The 19,366-nt window shown below is 40.2% G+C and overlaps 2 protein-coding genes across 8 annotated transcripts in view; one reads left to right on the forward strand and one right to left on the reverse strand.

The window, feature by feature from the left end:
- The window catches only part of KDM3A (lysine demethylase 3A), a 51,180-nt gene extending 45,994 nt beyond the window's left edge, over positions 1-5,186 (forward strand). For 4 of the 6 annotated variants that reach the window (XM_032177101.2, XM_058428292.1, XM_058428291.1 and 1 more), the window contains 4 exons: positions 1,797-1,916; positions 1,999-2,138; positions 3,353-3,745; positions 4,504-5,186. In XM_032177101.2, the coding sequence (XP_032032992.1) occupies positions 1,797-1,916; positions 1,999-2,138; positions 3,353-3,745; positions 4,504-4,584 (734 nt within the window). In that variant the 3' untranslated portion in view covers positions 4,585-5,186. The remainder of the gene's footprint in view (positions 1-1,796; positions 1,917-1,998; positions 2,139-3,352; positions 3,746-4,503) is intronic. The other 2 variants (XM_032177107.2, XM_032177105.2) reach the window with 1 other exon arrangement.
- Positions 5,187-16,146: 10,960 nt separating this feature from the next.
- Positions 16,147-19,366, reverse strand: part of LOC116483250 (charged multivesicular body protein 3) — a 116,590-nt gene continuing 113,370 nt past the window's right edge. For both annotated transcript variants that reach the window (XM_058428294.1, XM_032177116.2), the window contains one exon: positions 16,147-18,581. In XM_058428294.1, the coding sequence (XP_058284277.1) occupies positions 18,436-18,581 (146 nt within the window). In that variant the 3' untranslated portion in view covers positions 16,147-18,435. The remainder of the gene's footprint in view (positions 18,582-19,366) is intronic.

The raw sequence follows: 19,366 nt of genomic DNA on the forward strand, positions 1-19,366 counted from the left end.
GAGGACAGTAGAAGGGACATTGACTTCTTCAGGATCTCCAAGGGGCAGCTAGTGGCAGGTCTGAAACTAGTACTTAGATCTCCTAATTTCCAACCTAGAGCCCATTTCTGTACTCTTCCCCCACTCTTAACTCCCTATCACCCAACAGCCCCTACTATTTCAGCTTTTTTCCCTCTTAAAAGTCCATGGTGTTTTGTTTCAGGATGTTTTGTTGTCTAGCACTCCTTTCCCTTTGACCATTATGTTTTTACAATTTTTGTTTCATCTGAGTTTACCATGGTTTAGACTCTGGTTTTATCAATGTACAGTTACCCATGACTGGGATCCGATGGACTTTGGGCCAGTGGCTGGGCAGGAGTTATTTTCTTGCTCGTTTTGTACTGTGGCACTGGCTGGATCAGCAGGCAGCCAGTCCTGCTGAGGCTTTGCCTCCTAGTCTCCTTTCCTTTCCTTCCCAGCTCCACCCTCTTCTATTGCCCTTAGTCTTAACCACCGTCTTCAAGTCTGTGTTTATCGTTTGCTTATATTTATAATTTTAACATATATATTTGTATTCATGCACAATATTCTTTCAGTTTTTAGCCTGCTTTTGAACTTCATATAAATAGAATCAGTTTTTTTATATTCATCCATGCTGTCATATAATTATATATCATCCATGTGTTCATTTCATTCATTTTATTTCTATTACATTAATTGCTTTTTTCTGAAATTTTACTTTTTACTATGGAACTATTTTTCAAATACACTGAAAACTTGAGAGTCTGGTAGTGACTCCATATAACTCATCACCCAGTTATATAACAGCTTCTAACTTTTTGCCATAATTGTTTCATTGTCTCCTCTCTTTATATTTTTTCATCATCCTCTCATCTATCCTATGATTTCACCCTAATACCAAATGCTTTACCTACTCCTAGGACTGATATTTCAGCAAGCTGGAAAGAAAGGAAAGTACAGCAGGGCTCTGGGGGCCCTGGTCCCAAGCTGGAGTGAAGAAATGTGCCCTCTCAAAAGTATAGCCCCTCTAAAACCAAAGCCCCAGGCAAGCCAGAGATAAAGCCTTCCTCCAAAACAGTATTACGGGGTGTTTTCAGAGGCTGGCAGGTTAGAAAACAGCCGCTGCTTGCTCACTACAAGCTATGCTTTTGCCTACTGCCCAGTCTAAAGCAGAGTCCTGGTGTTAGAATGGGTTGCCCAAGGTGACTGCAGGGTAAGCTTCAGGATGATTGTTGAGCAAGGTGAGCCTTCTCCTGTGAGCAAGGGATTAGCCACAGACTATGAATACTGGGGGGGGACCTGTCGTTCTGGCTCACTCCTCACCCCTCCTCTTTTACAGTTGAGAGAACCAAGGAATGCGTGGGGCAGTGTTCCTTCTTATACTCATGATAGCCATTTGACGTTCCAGGTTTATGTGTGTGTGTGGGGGGGGGGGGGCTTTCCCTTGGACTCCCCATCTCGAGTGGTCCTTGGTCTTTGTCTCTTGCCCCAGAACTCCTAGGCTGTGGCAACAATCAAAGCCTGAGCTCACTTGATCTAGCGGATGTCCTTTTGGCAAATCCCAGCTTCGGAAGCCTGCTTTACCACTTGCATTTCCTGCTGTTTTTGGCTTCTGAATATTCCTTCTTTTCTTGCTAGCACATTGATTAAAGAATTTTTTTTGCAATAATTTGATCCAGAATTTTTATTCTCAGCAGAAGAGTCAATCAGGGACCTACCATCCCCCAGGTAGGTAGTGGAAAGACTGTGGCAGCCTTTGTTGTCTTTCGTAAACTTAAGGCACTTTGTTTTTGCAGGATTAATCACTCCTGAAGATCGGAAATATGGAACAACAAATCTTCACTTAGATGTATCTGATGCAGCTAATGTCATGGTCTATGTGGGAATTCCCAAAGGACAGTGTGAGCAAGAAGAAGGTAGGGTGCTGAGCATAAAAGGAGGGCTTACTCTTTGAGCCAGGGCCTGTGGTCTGATATTTGCTTTCTTTTCTTGCTCTAGAAGTCCTTAAGACCATCCAAGATGGAGATTCTGACGAACTCACAATAAAGCGATTTATTGAAGGAAAAGAGAAGCCAGGAGCACTGTGGCACATATATGCTGCAAAGGACACGGAGAAGATAAGGGAATTTCTTAAAAAGGTGTGCTGCTTATGGCATGTGTGAACAGAGGCATAGAGAATAGCAATATTATGTTACTACATTTGGTGAACTGACTGGCTTGGCTAGAGGGATTGTCACAACCTGAAAAGTTAAATCTGTACCTGTCAGATTGAATAGGCTGAAGGTGGTTGCTAAGGAACAAGGATTCTAAATGATTAGGGTTACACTCCTAAAAAAAGCAGGCCTTGTCTTTTATGTCTGTGTTTTGTGTTAAAGTGCATTTAGAGATTTTTGTTATCTGCTTTCAAGTTAGTTGATCTGATCATCTCCCAGCATATATTTGTTTTTATTGCCTTGAGAATCTGAGCACTTCAGACGTTCATGTATCCTTGGCCCTGAGTGACCATGTTCTGAGTGAGTTACTAAGTTTGGTTTTGTCCACTGTCGTGTAGCAAGTGGCCCTACCTGTTATTAGCAAGGGATGCAGGGATTTGGAAGATTCTAGGTTTTCCCTGTAGTTGTCAGGTTGTTTTTCAGCAAGGACTATGTGTGGAAATTCTAGGCAACTAGAGAGATGAGTCGTGTTCAGTTTTAAACTTGTTTGGCACTGAGGCTGCCGGTTGCAACTCAGGTGTCTCTGGCTGATATTCTTCAGTCATTCATGAGTCTTGGATATGAACATTCCTAACCTGTTAGCTGGCCCCAAGTATGTCTTTAACAAGCATTTGTTTGAATCAAAGTGTTTCTGGCTAAGGATCATTTGGCTCTTCCAGAAAACCTGCTTGGTCACCATATTGTTCTTTTGATATTGTCACTCTGAGTCTCTGCTTTACCAGTTACTGGATCAAGGATAAACAAGTCTAATCTGCAGCTGCCTTTGGGACTGTTTCGTAAGTCCGATTAAGTAAAGACAGGTTTCTAATAACTTTAAAACAAGTTCATTTATAAGGAGCCTGAGCCTACTTATGTTTAAAAATCTAGACTAAAATATTGTTTAAATACAGTATTTACAAACTTATGCAGAGCCTGTCAGTCATGGTTTATGGGAACTGACATCACATTTTCTTCGTCATTCTTCTGTTGGTTCATTCAGCTGAAGTTTTTGAATACTACTTGTCTTTTTCTGCCAATGGGGGCACTTAAGTTGAAGAAGGCCTGACATTTATGAACTGCCAACACTGTTTAGAGAAAAAAAATGGCTTATTGGGCCTTAGCATGTTACTGAGTTGCATAATATTTTGAATGTATTCTAGGTATCAGAAGAGCAAGGTCAAGAAAACCCAGCAGACCACGATCCTATTCATGATCAAAGCTGGTATTTAGACCGATCATTAAGAAAGCGTCTTCATCAAGAGTATGGAGTTCAAGGCTGGGCTATTGTACAGTTTCTTGGGGATGTGGTGTTTATCCCAGCAGGAGCTCCACATCAGGCAAGAATCATTACTTTTTCTTTAATCTCTTTATATTATGAACTGTTGGGTTTGTTACTGGTATCACTTGGTGTTTTTCAGGTTCATAACTTATATAGCTGCATCAAAGTGGCAGAAGATTTTGTTTCTCCAGAGCATGTTAAACACTGCTTCTGGCTTACTCAGGAATTCCGATATCTGTCACAGACTCATACTAATCATGAAGATAAATTACAGGTAAAAATAGCACCAATTCCTAGCATTCTCTGGCTATGGCTTCATGGCCCATTCTTCACCTTATAAAGAGAGTCAGTGAACTTGGTCATATTGTACTTAGTACACAGTGAGTCGATGAACTTGCTTTATATGTAGTACTACTATCTACTTAAGTGAGGGAGGAATAAGAGGAAATCTCACCTTGGTTTGATTTGATATTGTTTAGAATCTGTAAGGGACTGTCCCCACAGAGAAAGGCCTTAGTACTGAAAATGAATAGATGTGACTTCTGATCTTGGCCCAGCTGCCTGTCAGGGGTCTTGAACACAGTGCTTAACCTTCAGTGCTGCAGTGTTCTCATCACTCTTAGGTAGAGCAGAACTGAATCTCTGAGACTCAAAGAGGTCTGAGGGGGTGGTATTTTCAAAAGGATTTCAGTAATGAATTATGTAACATAATTTCATGTTTGGAAAATTAGGGAAAAATAATAAAAGTTGTACCTTGGAACTTGCCTCTCCCTGTACTCACTGTGAGTAGGTCTATGTGGTATCAAAACCTCTAAAAGGGGGAAAATGGGTTCTTGAAATCATTGGTTTAAAATGTGTAAGAAATACTGGTCTGAAGGAGCCCAGGAACCTTTTGCAGTGTTGACATTTCATACGAATATTGAATTTTAAATTCTGAGAGAAGGTAACAAAATTGGTAGGAGGAAGTTTATTCTTAGTGACAGGTTTTAGATTTAAATGTAAAATGCCCATATTTTCTCCTATTCTTTATAGGTGAAGAATGTTATCTACCATGCAGTGAAAGATGCAGTTGCTATGCTGAAAGCCAGTGAATCCAGTTTTGGCAAACCTTAATCTCCCTGCACATTGGAAATGAATTACAGGCAGCTGTTCAAACTCTTCAGGCAGGATTCCTGTGGACTTTGAGATTCATGTTACCTCATCTTCTTTTTTAAACTGTACCCAACTTGTGAGGGTACTCTGTCTAATGTATATTTCTAGTGTTTACAGACAGTAAATGTGTATATGTAGTAACTATTTACAGAACATGCATCCTTAAACTGTGACTTCTCACCTAGTGCAGAACTTTTACCAGGCTGTAAAAGCAAAACCTCGTATCAGCTCTGGAACAATACCTGCAGTTATTCTTCAGCTGTTTGGACAACTTAGATTGGGTTTATAACTATTAGGAATCACTGCACAGTTTATTTGGGTTGTATTTTGTTTTGTGTCTGAGTCCCCTCCCTCATCCCTTAGGGTCCAGAAGAGCAATGGAGGAAGTGACAGCTAATGTTGCAGTTCTTATTGTATGGCATAGGACTGGCATTATATAGCAGGAATCAACTACTGTACAATTTCTTGGGGTTAACCATCTTTAGTTAAATGGAATTTTAATTTAAATGAAGCTTTGCTAATTTTAAGTGTTAAGCATTTTGCATTAAAATATTCATATAATATTTTGGCTCAGTTTATTGGCATTATCTTCTCATTGTGGTTTCAACACAACTTTCTTCAAATGCAGGTGTAATGGATTGCTCCAAGAACTCTTCTTAAAAGCAAAGAAATTGGATGCTATAGTGATTTTCTTAGTGATTATTACAAAGCTAACATGGAAATTTCTGCTCAGCCAGGCAGAAACCCTGTCACACTTTGTCAAGGAAACACCACTAAATTTAGAAACAGGAATTAACCAAGAAACCAAATAGTGCCAGGTTAAATGGTTCTAAAAAGGTAAGTAATGAAACACTTTGTTTTATGGCCCTTCATAGTGTAAGTTTATGAAGGAAAATGAAATTATAAGTTCTAGGACAGTACTACCTAAAATACTCATCTCTGTGAAGGAAAAAAATTCACAAAGAAGCGCCTTTCTTTAACCCACTGATTCTCCTAGGCCACTCTTTCATTTAATTTCTTTAAAAAAAGGAATTAAACATTGAAATCAGATAGTACATAGACAAAGCCTAGAACCTGAGTTTTAACTTGTGAGCTGAGGAGGAGGCCAGAGGATCAGTATTAAATTTAAAAACCCATTGCCAAATCCAAGGTCAAAGATTTGCTCTAATGTTTTCTTCTAGGAGTTTTAAAATTTTAGCCCTTAAATTAAGTCTTTGACCTATTTTGAGTTAATTATTAAATAAGGTGTAAAGATTCAACTTTATTTTTTTGAATATGGATATCCAGTTTTCCCAGCAACATTTGTCAAACACTGTTCTTTCCCCCATTGAATGGTCTTGGCACTCTAGTTAAAAATCAATTGATCATAGATGGGAAAGCATATTACTAGGCTCGCATATTCCATTGGTCTATGTATCTGTCTTTATGCCAGTACTGTACTGTTTTGATTTCTGCTACTTTGTAATAAGTTTTAAAATCAACAACTGTGAGTTCTCCCACTTTGGTCTTCCTTTTCATGATTGTTTTAGTCAGGGTCACTGGAAATTCCGTATGAATTTTGGGATAGGTTTTTTTATTTCTGCAAAAAACACCATCTGGGTATTAATAGAGATTGCATTGAACCTGTATGTTCCTTTGGGTAGTGTGTCATCTTAACAATCTACTTCTTGCAATCCCTGAGCATGGGATGATGTGTTTCCATTTATTGGTGTCTTCTTTAATTTCTTTCAGAAATGTTTTGTAGTTTTCAGTTGCATGAGTTTTGTACCTTCATGGTTAAATTTATTCCTAGGTATTTTATTCTTTTTTTGCTATGATAAATTATTTTTCTTTTTGTATTGCTAGCATTTGTGAATGCAACTGATTTTTGGCATTGGTTTGTATTTTGCAACTATACGTATAAAATCATGCCACCTGTGAACAGGGATAATTTTACTTACTCCTCTATATAATCTGGATACCTTTCTTTTTCTTGCCTAATTGCTCTGGCTAGAATTTTCAGTTCCATGTTGAATAAAAGTAGTGAAAGTGGGCATCCTTGTCTTGTTTCTCATCTTTAGGGGAAAGCTTTCAGAGTGATTTAGCTGTGTATTTTTCATCTATGGCCTTTATGCTGTTAAGGAAGTTCTCTTAAGTAAGTTTTTATTGTTTTCTTTTTTTATCCTGAAAGGATGTTGGATTTTGTCATGTTTTTTTCTGCAACAGTAGAAATCACGTGGTTTTTCCTCCATTCTTCATTCTATTCATGTGGCATATACATTGAATAATTTTCATATGATGAACCACCTGTGTATTCCTAAGATAAATCTCACTTGGTTGTGGTGTATAGTCCATTTAATAGGTTACTGGTATTAATAGGTTTCTAGTATTTGGAGGATGTGTGCATCTGTAACCATAAGGGTTTGTTGTAGTTTTTCTTGTGGTATCTGTCTGAAATTGGTATCAGGATATTGCTGATATATTGAGATACAATTGTTTATAGCATTCTCTTAAAATCCTTTTTATTTGTGTAAAGTGGGTGGTGGTTTCTCCTATTTCATATCTGATTTTAGTAACTTCTGCTCTCATCCTCATTCTTCTATAGTCAGTCTAGCTCTAGGCTTGTTAATTTTGTTGGTATTTTTATAGAACTGTCTTTTGATTTTGTTGATTTTCTGTACTGTTTTTCTGTTTCCAATTTCATTTTTATCTGCTCTAATCTTTGTCCTTCGGCTAGCCCTGGGTTTAGTTTGCTCCTCTTTTCTGGTTCCTTAAGGTGTACAGTTAGGTTATTGCTATGGTCTGAATGTTGTTGACTCTCAAAATTCATATATTGGAATCTAATATCCAATGTAATAGTATTAAGAGGTGGAGCCTTTGGAAAATAAGTTACGAGGGCTTCACCTTCATGAGTGGGATTAGGGCCCTTTTCAAAGAGGCTCAAGCAAGTTCCCCTAACCTTTCGGGAATGTTAAAACACAGCTAGAAGGCACCATCCATGAAGCAGAGAGCAAGCCCATACCAGACACCAATCTGCTGCTGCCCAAATCTTGTGCTTTCCAGCCTCTGGAAAACCTGTGGTACTGTCAGCAATAAATTTGTTTTTTTTTTGTAAATTACCCAGTCTAAAGTATATTGTTATAGGAGTCTGAATGGATGACAATTATTGATACGAAATCTTTCTTCTCATTTAGTATAGGTATTTATAGCCATAAATCTCCCTGAGCATTATTTTTGCTGCATCCCCTATGTTTTGGCATGTTGTGTTTTCATTTTCATTTATCTCAGGTTTTTTTTTTTTGAGACAGAGTCTTGTTCTGTCACCAGGCTGGAGTGGAGTGGTGCGATCTCGGCTCACTGCAACCTCTGTCTCCTGGGTTCAAACGATTCTCCTGCCTCAGCCTCCCAAGTAGCTGGCACTGCAGGTACGTGCCACCATGCCCAGCTAATTTTTGTATTTTTGGTAGAGACGGGTTTTCACCATGTTGGCCAGGGTGGTCTCAATCTCTTGACCTCGTGATATGCCCACCTCGGCCTCCCAAAGTGCTGGGATTACAGGCGTGAGCCATGTCTCAGGTATTTTCTAATTTCCCTTGTGATTTCTTCCTTGACCCCTTTGGTTGTTTAAGATTGTGTTAATTTCCACGTATTTGTGAATTTTTTAGTTTTCCTCTCTTACTGATTTCTAATTTTATTCCATCCTGGTTGGCAAAGATACTTTGTATAATTTCAGTCTTTTTAAATTTCTTGAGACTCGTTTTGTGCCCATATGGTTTATGCTGGAGAATGTCCCATTTGCATTTGAGAACAGTGTGTATTTTGCTGTTGCTGGGTGGGTCATTCTGTATGTCTGTTGGGTCTATTTGGTATATAGTGTCATCCAAGCCCTCTGTTTCTTTATTGATGTTCTGCCTGGTTGTCATGTTCGTTATTGAAAGTGGGATATTGAAGTCTCCAGCTATTACTGTAGAACTGTTTCTGTCTTCAATTCTGGCAATTTTTGCTTCATGTCTTTTGGAAGTTCTGTTGTTAGGTGCATATATGTTTATAATTGCATATATGTTTAAAATTATCATATCTTCTTAATGGATTGGTCCTTTTATCAACATACAATGTCCTTCTTTGGTGTCTTGCAATCTTAAACTGAAATCTGTTTTGTCTGACAATTATATAGATAACCCCAGCTTTCTCGTGGTTACCATTTCTGTGGGCTCTTTTCCATCCTTTTACTTTTTTAACCTTTTTTTCTTTGTATTTAAATTGTCAGCATATAGGTAGATCATGTTTTTTATCCCTTCCATCTGCCTTTTAATTAGAGTTTAATACATTTAGAGTAATTAATGACTGACTTCTGCTTTTTAGCTGTCTTCTGTATGTTTTATCTGGTTTTTGTTACTTAAAATCCCACCGTTACTGCTTTATTTCATATTTAGTTGAAACTTTGTACTGTACCATTGTTTCCCCTTTTCTTTTCTTTTATGTATATTTTTAAGTTATTTTCTTGGTTATTCCCTCAGGAACTGCAGTTAACATCTTAAGCTTTACAAACTTTTGGGAGTTCTTCTTGTTTCATTTTTGAGACAGGGCCTCACTGTGTCACCCAGGCTGGAGTGCAGTGGCACAGTCTTGGCTCACTGCATCTGCCACCTGGGCTCAAGTGATCTTCCCACCTCAGCTTCCTGAGTAGCTGGGACTACAGGCATGCGCCACCATACTCAGCTAATTTTTTTGTTTTTTATTTTTTTGTAGAGACGAGGTCTCACTGTTGCCCAGACTGGTTTCAAACTCCTAGGCTGAAGCAGTCCACCCACCTCAGCCTCCCAAAGTGCTAAGATCACAGGCGTGAGCCATTGCACCTGGCTTATAAACTGCAATAGTATACAAAAACTCTGCTGCTATACATCTTCATCCCTCCTTATTTACAGTGTTATCACAGATTACATCTCTATACATTGTGCCCATTAACATAGATTTTTATTTATGCATATTTGCCTTAAGGCAAAAAATAGGAAAAAATGAATTACAAAACAGAAGTATAACTGGCTTTTATATTTACTTGGAATTATCTTTACTAGTGCTCTTATTAATTACTATTTTGTATGACTTTAAGTTAGTCTAGTGTTCTTTCATTTCAGCCTTAAGGTCTCGCTTTAGCATTTACTGTATGGCAGATCTGCTAGAAACAAACTCCCTTCATTTTTGCTTTTCAGGAAATGTCAGTTTCTCCTTCATTCTTGAAGGATAATTTCCCTGGAATATAATTCTTCACTGACAGCTTTTTTCTCCCCAGCATCTTGAATATGTTATCCTTACAGCCTTCTGGCCCCCATGGATTCTGATAAGAAACAACATTGAGGATCACTTGTACATAATGAGTCATTCTCTCTTGCTGCTTTAAAGTTTTTTTTTTTTTTTTTAAGTTTGTCTATCATGATGTCTCATTGTGGATCCCTTTGGGTTTATCCTGTTTGGAATTGAGTTTCTTGGATTTTTATCTTTCAGGTTTTGGAGGTTTTCAACCATTACATCTTCAAATACTGTCTTTTTGTCTCTTTTCCCTCTGATACTGACATAATGTGTATGTTGGTAAACCTGATGGGCTTCCACAAGTCCTTTGGCTTTTCTTCATTCTTTTCTCTTTCTGTTGCTTAGACTGATTTTTTGAGACAGGGTCTCGCTCTGTCACCCAGGCTGGAGTGCAGTGGCATGATCACAGCTCATTGCAGCCTCAACCTCCCAGGCTGAGGTGATCCTCCTCCCAGTTCAGCCTCCAAGTTGCTGGGAACTACAGGTGTGTGCCACTATGCCTGGCTAATTTTTTTATTTTTTTGTAGAGATGGGGTCTCACCATGTTGCCCAGGCTAGTTTCAAACTCCTGTGCTCAAGCAATTCTCCTGCCTTGGCCTCCCAAAGTGCTGGGATTACAGGCATGAGCCACCAAGCCCAGCCTCAGACTGTATTTTTTTCAATTATTCTGTTTTCAAGTTTGCTGATTCCTCTTTGTACCTACTCAAACCTGCTGCTGAACTCCTCTAGTGTATTTACAAAAATTTCAGTTAGTATATATTTGAGCTCCAGCGTTTCTGTGTGGTTCTATTTTATACTTTGTTTCTTTATTGAGGTTTCATTCATAGTGTTTTCCTGGTTTCCTTTTTAGTTCATTTGTCCATGGTTTCTTTTACCTCCCCAGCTTTTCTTCCCAGGTTTTAGGCAGTCCATTGTATATTTCAACTATAATCTTTCACCTCAGGTAAAAGGTACACTTTTTTCCTGATTGCCTTACAGTGTTTTCAAGCAATACCTGCAGCTTTTCTGCCAAGGAGGTTCTCAGGCAAACTGGAGATGAGCACCTTATGTTAGTCTCCCAGACAGGTTTACAGCAGACACATATAACTTGTGAATAAGGCCTGCTTTGTTCCCTCTGGAACCAAGGACCAGGGTCTGTGGGCTGCTGTATTCAAGACCACTGCCATGCTGAGAGGAGCAAGTAAAAATGACACAAAGCTTTCTTACCAAGTTTCCTTTTTCTTAATCCAGATTTACTTGGTTGCTTTACAGTAACCTTTGTTTTCCAGAGCTCTGACAAAGTGGGTTCAGGGGTGTTCCCCTCTCTGGAAGGATAGGTGTTTGAACCTGTCTACTCCAACATCTTGCTGATATTCTATAAATCTATTTTTGAAACTATAATTATGTACAGGAAAGAACTTCCTTACCCTAAAACAAGGTATTTCCCCACTATGGCTTAGATCTGCATTTCTGAGATGGTTCAGTGGCTGTGGGATGTTAATTCTGATGCCTCAAAACTATTGGTCAAATAAATTTGGAAAAAGCATATGAAAGCCTTAGAAACGTTCTAAAGAAAACCTGTTTTATGTTTATTTTAATCAGACATTTCCAAGTCTAAGATCCTTTTCTTTTCTTACTGATAGATGATAATCAAGATTACCATTTGAAAAGTACCTGTCACTACAGTAGGACACGAAAAATGGTCCCAGTTAATGAAAGCTTTGAAAGCTGTATGATTTGTCAGTTGTGGGATTGGAAAAAGGCCCAAAGCAGACATGACTAGTACTATTTGGAAACAAATGAGTCAGAACCCCATCTCTCCAGGAGTTCCAAGACAAACACCTGGAAATACATAAAATCAAGGTGCCTAAAGCCATGTGAGCTGTATAATTGCTAAGTGTTCTGGAAGACATCTTTGATAGAAGAGATGAGACAGGAATGGTCAGGTTACAGCCTGCCTGGAGTGAACTACTAGGTGACCACCTCAAGCTGAAAAGTGATTTTTAAAAAGCTATGTTTCAAAACAAAAATGAGATGGTGGTATGAAATGATAGTTTGAGTGCCCTTGGAAATGAATAAATGGTTTTATTAGGGCACCAAGTAGATCCTATATGTGTTTGGGGTAAGATGTGGGATGGGGTGGGTGGGAGCTGATGCTGCTATTGCTGGATCCAAGTTGAGTACCTGAAAATGGAAAAACTTTTATTGCACATCTGTATAACCATTATTTGCCTTCCACATCATACGCCCTTCTAGGACTCAGTGTCTGACTCACTTTGTCTCCAGTGATGCGTGCGTTAGTCCATTCTCACACTGCTATAAAGAACTACCTGAGACTGGATAATTTATGAAGAGGTTTAATTAACTCACAGTTCTGCGGGCTGTACAGAAGCATGGCTGGGAGGCCTCAAGAAACTTAACGGTCATGGCAGAAGGGCGAAGGGAAAGCAAGCATCTTCTTCACATGGCAGAGGGAGAGAGCAAGCAAATGGGGAAGTGCTACACACTTAACCAGATCTCATGAAAACTCACTGTCATGAGAACAGCAAGGGGGAAATCCACCCCCATGATCTAATCACCTTCCACCAGGCTCCACCTCCAAGACTCAGGATCACAATTCAACATGAGATTTGGGTGGGGACACACAGCCAAACCATATCATTCCACCCCTGGCTCCTCCCGAATTTCATGTCCTCACATTTCAAAACACAATCAATCATGCCTTCCCAACAGACCCCTAAAGTCTTAACTCATTCCAGCATTAACTCAAATGTCCAAGTCAAGTCTCATCTGAGACCAGCCAAGTCCCTTCCTCCTATGAGCCTATAAATTCAAAAACAAGTTACTTACTTACTTCCAAGATACAATGGAGATACAGGCATTGGGTAAATGCTCCCATTCCAAACAGGAGAAATCGGCCAAAACAGAGGGGCTATGGGCCCCATGGAAGTCCAGAGTCCAGGAAGGCAGTCATTAAATCTCAAACCTCCAAAATGATCTTTGACTCCATGTCTCACATCCAGGCCACACTGACACAAGGGGTGGGCTCCCAAGGCCTTGGGCAGCTCTGCCTCTGTGGCTCTGCATATAGCCCCCACAGCTGCTTTCACAGGCTGGCATTAACTGCCTACAACTTTTACAGGTGCACAGTGCAAACTCTCAGTGGATCTACAATTCTGGGGTCTGGTGGATGGTGGCCCTCTTCTCACAGCTCCACTAGGCAGTGCCCCAGTGGGGATTCTGTGTGGGCTCCAACCCCACATTTCCCCTCCAGACTGCCCTTGCAGAGAGAGGTTATCCATGAGGGCTCTGCCTCTGTAGCAAACTTCTGCCTGGACATCCAGGTGTTTCCATACATCCTCTGAAATCTAGGTAGAGGTTCCTAAACCTCAACTCTCCTGCACACCTGCGTAACACCACATGGAAGCCACCAAGGCTTGGAGCTTGCACCCTCTGAAGCAGCAGCCCAAGCTGTACCTTGGCCCCTTTTAGTCACAGCTGGAGCTGGAGTGGCTGGGATGCAGGGCATCATGTCCCAAGGCTGCACAGAACAGTGGGGCCCTGGGCCTGGCCCACAAAACCATTTCTCCCTCCTAGGCTTCCATGCCTGTGGTGGGAGGAGCTCCTGTGAAGGTCTCTGAAATGCTCTGGAGGCATTTTCCTCACTCTCTTGGCTATTAACATGAGGCTCTTCTTAGCAAATTTCTGCAGCCTTGAATTCCTCCCCAGAAAATGGATTTTTCTTTTTTACCACATGGTTAGGCTGCAAATTCTCCAAACTTTTATAAAAGCTCAGCTTCCGTTTTAAATATAAGTTCCACTTTCAGGTCATTTCTTTGAGCATAGGCTTTTAGAAGCAATCAGGCCACATCTTGAACACTTTGCTGCTTAGAAATTTTTTCTGCCAGATACCCTCTCGAGTTCAAAGTTCACAGATCTCCAGAGCAGGGGCACAATGCCACCACTCTCTTTGCTAAAGCACAGCCAAGAGTGACCTTCACTCCAGTTCTGAATAAATTCTCATCTGCCATCTGAGACCAACTCAGCCTGGACTTCACTGTCCATATCACTATCAGCACTTTGGTCACAACCATTCAACAAGTCTCTAGGAAGTTGCAAACTTTCCCTCATCTTCCTGTCTTCATCTGAGCCTTCCAAACTGTTCCAACCTCTGCCCATTACCCAGTTCCAAAGTCACTTCCACATTTTCAGGTATTTTATAGCAATACCCCACTTCTCTGGTACCAATTTTCTGTATTAGTCCGTTCTCACACTGCCATAAAAAACCACCTGAGACTGGGTAATTAACGAAGAAAAGAGGTTTAACTGACTCACAGTTCCGCAGGCTGTACAGGAGGCATGGTTGGGGAGGCCTCAGTAAACGTAGTCGTGGCGGAAGGGCAAAGGCACCTTCTTCACCTGGTGGAGCGGGAGAGAGTGAAGCAGGAAGTGCTATACACTTTTAAACAACCAGATCTCATGAGAACTCACTATCATGAGAACAGCAAGGGGAAAATCCACCCCCATGATCCAGTCACCTCCCACCAGGCCCTACCTCCAACACTCAGAATCACAATTCAACATGAGATTTGGGTGGGAACACAGAGCCAAACCATATCGGTGCCCAACAAAGTGTATGAGGGAAAAAAGAATGCATGAACCAACAGTGCTCTTTCCTTACCTGAGAGCAAGAATGGAAAAAACATGACCTCTCAACAATTAAAACAAACCAACCCTATGTTTACATCATTTTATTTGAGTGGCTGGAAGAGAGGTTATCACTATTCTGGCTATCCAACCATCCACCCAGAAAAAGTTTAATTATCCACGTAAAAAATACGGATTATGAGCATCCCATATTTCCAACATCATCCTGTGAAGAAACTAGCTGGATTAAGGCTATCATAAAACAAACTGGCATTGCTGTATGTCAGTTTTTGCCAACTTGACCTGTGGATTCAATGCAATCCCAATCAAAACCCAGCAAGGTATTTTGTGGATCTTGGCAAACTGGTTCTAAAGTTTACATGGAGAGGCAAAAGACCCAGAATAGCTGGCACAATATTGAAAGAGAAAAAGGTCAGAAGACTGATACTATCCAACTTTAAGACTCACTATAAAGCTACAGTAATCAAGATAGGGTGGTAATAGTGAAAAAACAGACATAATCACTGGAAACAAATAGGGAGCCCAGAAATAGCCCCACACAAATATAGTCAGCTGATCTTTGACAAGGAAGCAAATGCAATACAATGGAGAAAAGACAGTCTTGGCTAGGGGCAGTGGCTCATGCCTGTAATCCTAGCACTTTGGGAGGCCAAAGAGGAAGGATCACTTAAGTCCAGGAGTTCGAGACCAGCCTGGGCAATATAGTGAAACCTCATCTCTACAAAAACACCTTTAAAAATTAGCTGAGCATGACAGCATGCACCAGGGGAAGGATCACTTGAGCCCAGGAGGCAGAGATTGCAGTGAGCCAAAATGGCATCACTCCACTCCAGCATGGGTCGACAGAGTGAGACCCTGTCTCAAAAGAAGTCTTTTCAACATAACAAATGGTGAACAACTGGACACGCACATGCAAAAGAAAGAAAGAAAGAAATCAATCTAGACAGACTTTAACACCCTTCATAAAAATTAACTCAAAGTAGATCACAGACCTAAATGTAAAACACAAAATTCCTGGAAGATAACAGGAGAAAATCTAGATGGCTGTGGGTTTGGTGATGATTTTTTAAAATACAACACTGAAGGCACAATCCATGAAAAACCCAGATAAGCTGGATTTCAATAAAAAACTTCTGCGTTGTGAAAGCCGCTGTTAAGATAATGAGAAGACAAACCACAGACTGGGACAAAATATTTGCAAAAGGCACATCTGATAAAGGACTGTTATCCAAAATAGACAACACTTAAAATTCAATAATCAGAAATACCCAATTAAACAACAGGCAAAATACCTGAAAAGACAACTTACAAAGAAGCAAGCATATGAAAAGATGTTCAACATATGTCATGAGAGGACTGCAAATGTCAATCAGGTACCACCACACAACCATTAGAATAGCCAAAACCCAGAACATTTACACCACCAAATGCTGGTGAGGGTGTGGAGCAACAGGAACTCATTAATTGCTGGTGGGAATGCAAATAGTACACTTTGACAGTCAAATGAGACAAACCATATGATCCAGCACTGAAGCTCTTGGTATTTATTCAAATGAATTAAAAACATGCCCACAGAAAAACCTGCACAAAGATGTTTACAACAGCTTTATTCATAATTGCCAAAACTTGGAAACCACCAAGAAGTCTTTCCATAGGTGAATGGATAAACTGTTCATCTAGACAATGGAGTAGTATTCAGTGCTAAAAATAAATGCACTATTAAGCCATGAAATAACATGGAGGAACCTTAATTGCATATTACTAAGTGAAAGAAGCCAGTCTGAAAAGGCTACATACTATAGGATTCCAGTATGACATTCTAGAAAAGGAAAAACTATGGAGACAGTAAAAAGTGGTTGCCAAAGAATGAGATCATGTCCTTTGCAGGAACATGGATGGAGCTGGAGGCCATTATCCTTAACAAACTAACACAGGAACAGGAAACCAAATATTCCATGTTCTCACTTGTAAGTGGGAGCGAAATAACATGGACACAAAGGAATAACATACTGGGGCCTACCTGAGGGTAGAGGGTGAGAAAAGGGACAGGACCAGAAAAGTAACTATTGGGTACTAGGCTTAGTACCTGGGTCACTAAATAATCTGTATAACAAACCCCCTTGTCACGAATTTACCTGCACATGTACCCCCTGAACCTAATTTTTTTTTAAAGTGGTTGCCAGGGGATTAGGGAAGAAAGGGATGAACAGGTGAAGCACAGAGAAGTTTTAGGGCAGTGAAACTATTCTGTATTCTATAATTGTAGATATCATTATACGTTTGTCCAGGCCCATACAGTGTACAACACCAAGAGTGAATCTTCATGTAAACTATGGACTTTGGGCGATAATGATGTGTCAATGGAGGTTTATTATTGATTGTAACAAATGTACCACTCTGGTGTGGGATATTGATAGTAGTGGGAGGCTATGCATGTGTGAGGGCAGGGGATATATGAGAAATTTCTTTTTGTTCACTTTTGCTGCGAACCTACACTCGATTTAAAAAAATACTTTATTAAAAAAATTTTTTTAATTACACTCTGAAGATGAAATCAAGAGTAATAGGAGGGTCCTCTGGACTCAAAAATGACTTTTTTTTTTTTTTTTTTGGAGAGACAGGATCTTGCTATGTTGCCCAGGCTGGTCTTGAACTCCTATTCTCAAGAGCCTCCTGCCTCAGCCTTGTAAAGTGCTGGGATTATAGGCATGAACCACTGCACCCAGCCAAGATTGCCATTTTGTATGGTGAGACTGGAAGGACCCCATTGTTTCAGGATTTTGCTACAATATACAAAAAACAATCCGTGAGACAGTGGCTGGGCTTTTTTCCTGCCTGATTAGTTCAGTGCACATACAACTTGGACCAGAGGATCTGGGTTTGAATCCCAGCTCTGATACTTCCCAAACTGAGCTGTTTTCCTTATTTGTAAAGACTAAATGAGATCACATATGTCAAAGAGCTCTGTAAACTCTCAACACAAAGTGCTACTGCTGAAATGATTTATAAATGTATCTTAAGAATATCCCAGATGAGTGAATGTTGGTTATGATGCATGACCACACCTTAGTGTGCTCCTGGTCAGCTCCTGACTTTGAGAAAACACAGCTAGGAAGGCCCATGTCCCATGCACAAGACAACCAGCTTGAAGCAGGGACAGGCAATGAGAGGTGAAAGAGACCTAGTCCTACAGCTGTCTCATCTGGGTGCAACTTGCAATGGGAAGGAAGGGACAGAAGCTCTAAATAGACCCACATACACACCCCAGGACATAATACAGCCACCAGCCAACAGGACAAGCAGCACAATTCCCAAGCATCCTCTTGGTTAAATAGATAAAAGAATGGCTGCCATACCATGTCTGTGAAAGCCGGGGAGCAGCAACCACAGAGCAGAAGTCACTTCTGCTGAGCTTCCAAATCCCATATGCCTGGCCATAGCAACTGTTTCCACACCCAGCAAATGAAGCAATCTGGGGCAGCCAACACCTTGAAAGTTTACTGCACAGGGCAATTTACAATGGGGCCAAGTGCTAAAGCAAAAATTTATTAAAATTCATTTATATAGTGTTTTATAGACAAAAGTAAGAGTCTTCGACATTCAGGCAATCACCTGTATTTTCAGAAGTGCTTCATGAGCAGATGGATTTCTTTCCCCTCCCCACAATAAGATAGATCTGTCTATACTCCTAAAAATGATGCATTTATTTATGCCACTTTTTTAAGAACAATCCCTTTGTGATCCCAAAACCTGGGCAGAGAGTGAAAAGAGACAAACAGAACCTTCTCCAAAATGGTAGTCCTCACAACAGAGGTGTAGTGCAAGAGATACATAAAATGGCAGCTCGAGTGTGTGCACACCCAGCGGGGTAGGCAGCCCCTAGCTGCGGAGTGTGGCCAGCCGGGACTGCATGGCCTCCAGAGCCTCTTCCTCCTCCTCCTCATCCTCTGAGGCAGCCATTGCTCCTGAAGGTTCTGGCTCTGGAAGGGCATCGGTCACTTTACTGGGTGCTTTGCCCAAGGCCCCTGAAAAGAAAGAGCAAAGATGAACACCACATTGGCTTACGGAAGCAGCCCCTCAATCTTCCCTACCTTTCGTTCCTGGACCAATCTGACCAGATAGAAAAATGGGACAGTAAAGCAAGCTGTTTTTGGGGGGTTTTACTCACTCTGGGAAATGTGCAAATAGCTACCTGTAATGATACCAAAGTCATAATAATGGTAAGGATTTTAAGAATCTTGGTTCTGAAGCTCCTAATCTAAATTCCTGAATGCTACTGAAAATTTTAAATCTTCTTTCTGAATAAAACTAAATTGTTTCTAAATCTTCACAAAATATTTTCTTGGAGTAACTGTCTTCCTTTCCCCAACAACTTAAAACCAACAAATGAACAAATAAAAATTAAACCCCACCATTTTTTTAATTAAACATAAAACTCAGAAAATCTAGAAGTAAAAATAAAGTTTAAAAACTCATTAACCATCACTTGGAGATTACTATTTTTATCATCTCCCTTCCAGGCTTCTATAGACATCTTTTTACACAAAAGTATGTATTTCAGTAAAAAGGCTTTATTCACATATTGTAAACATCATTCCATGTTAATGAGTATATTTCTATACCATCTCACAATATATAGTATTCCATTAAAATAAATATAACACAAATGATTTTATTAGGCATTTAGTTTGTTTCGAACTTTTTTTTTTTTTGATACAGGCTGGACTGCAGTAGCGCGATCATGGCCAACTGCAGCCTGGACCTCCTAGGCTCAGGCAATCCTCCCACCTCAGTCTCCCGAGCAGCTGGG

This window comes from Hylobates moloch, unplaced genomic scaffold (genome assembly GCF_009828535.3).
Source record: "Hylobates moloch isolate HMO894 unplaced genomic scaffold, HMol_V3 SCAFFOLD_15, whole genome shotgun sequence".
NCBI classification, from domain to species: domain Eukaryota; kingdom Metazoa; phylum Chordata; class Mammalia; order Primates; family Hylobatidae; genus Hylobates; species Hylobates moloch.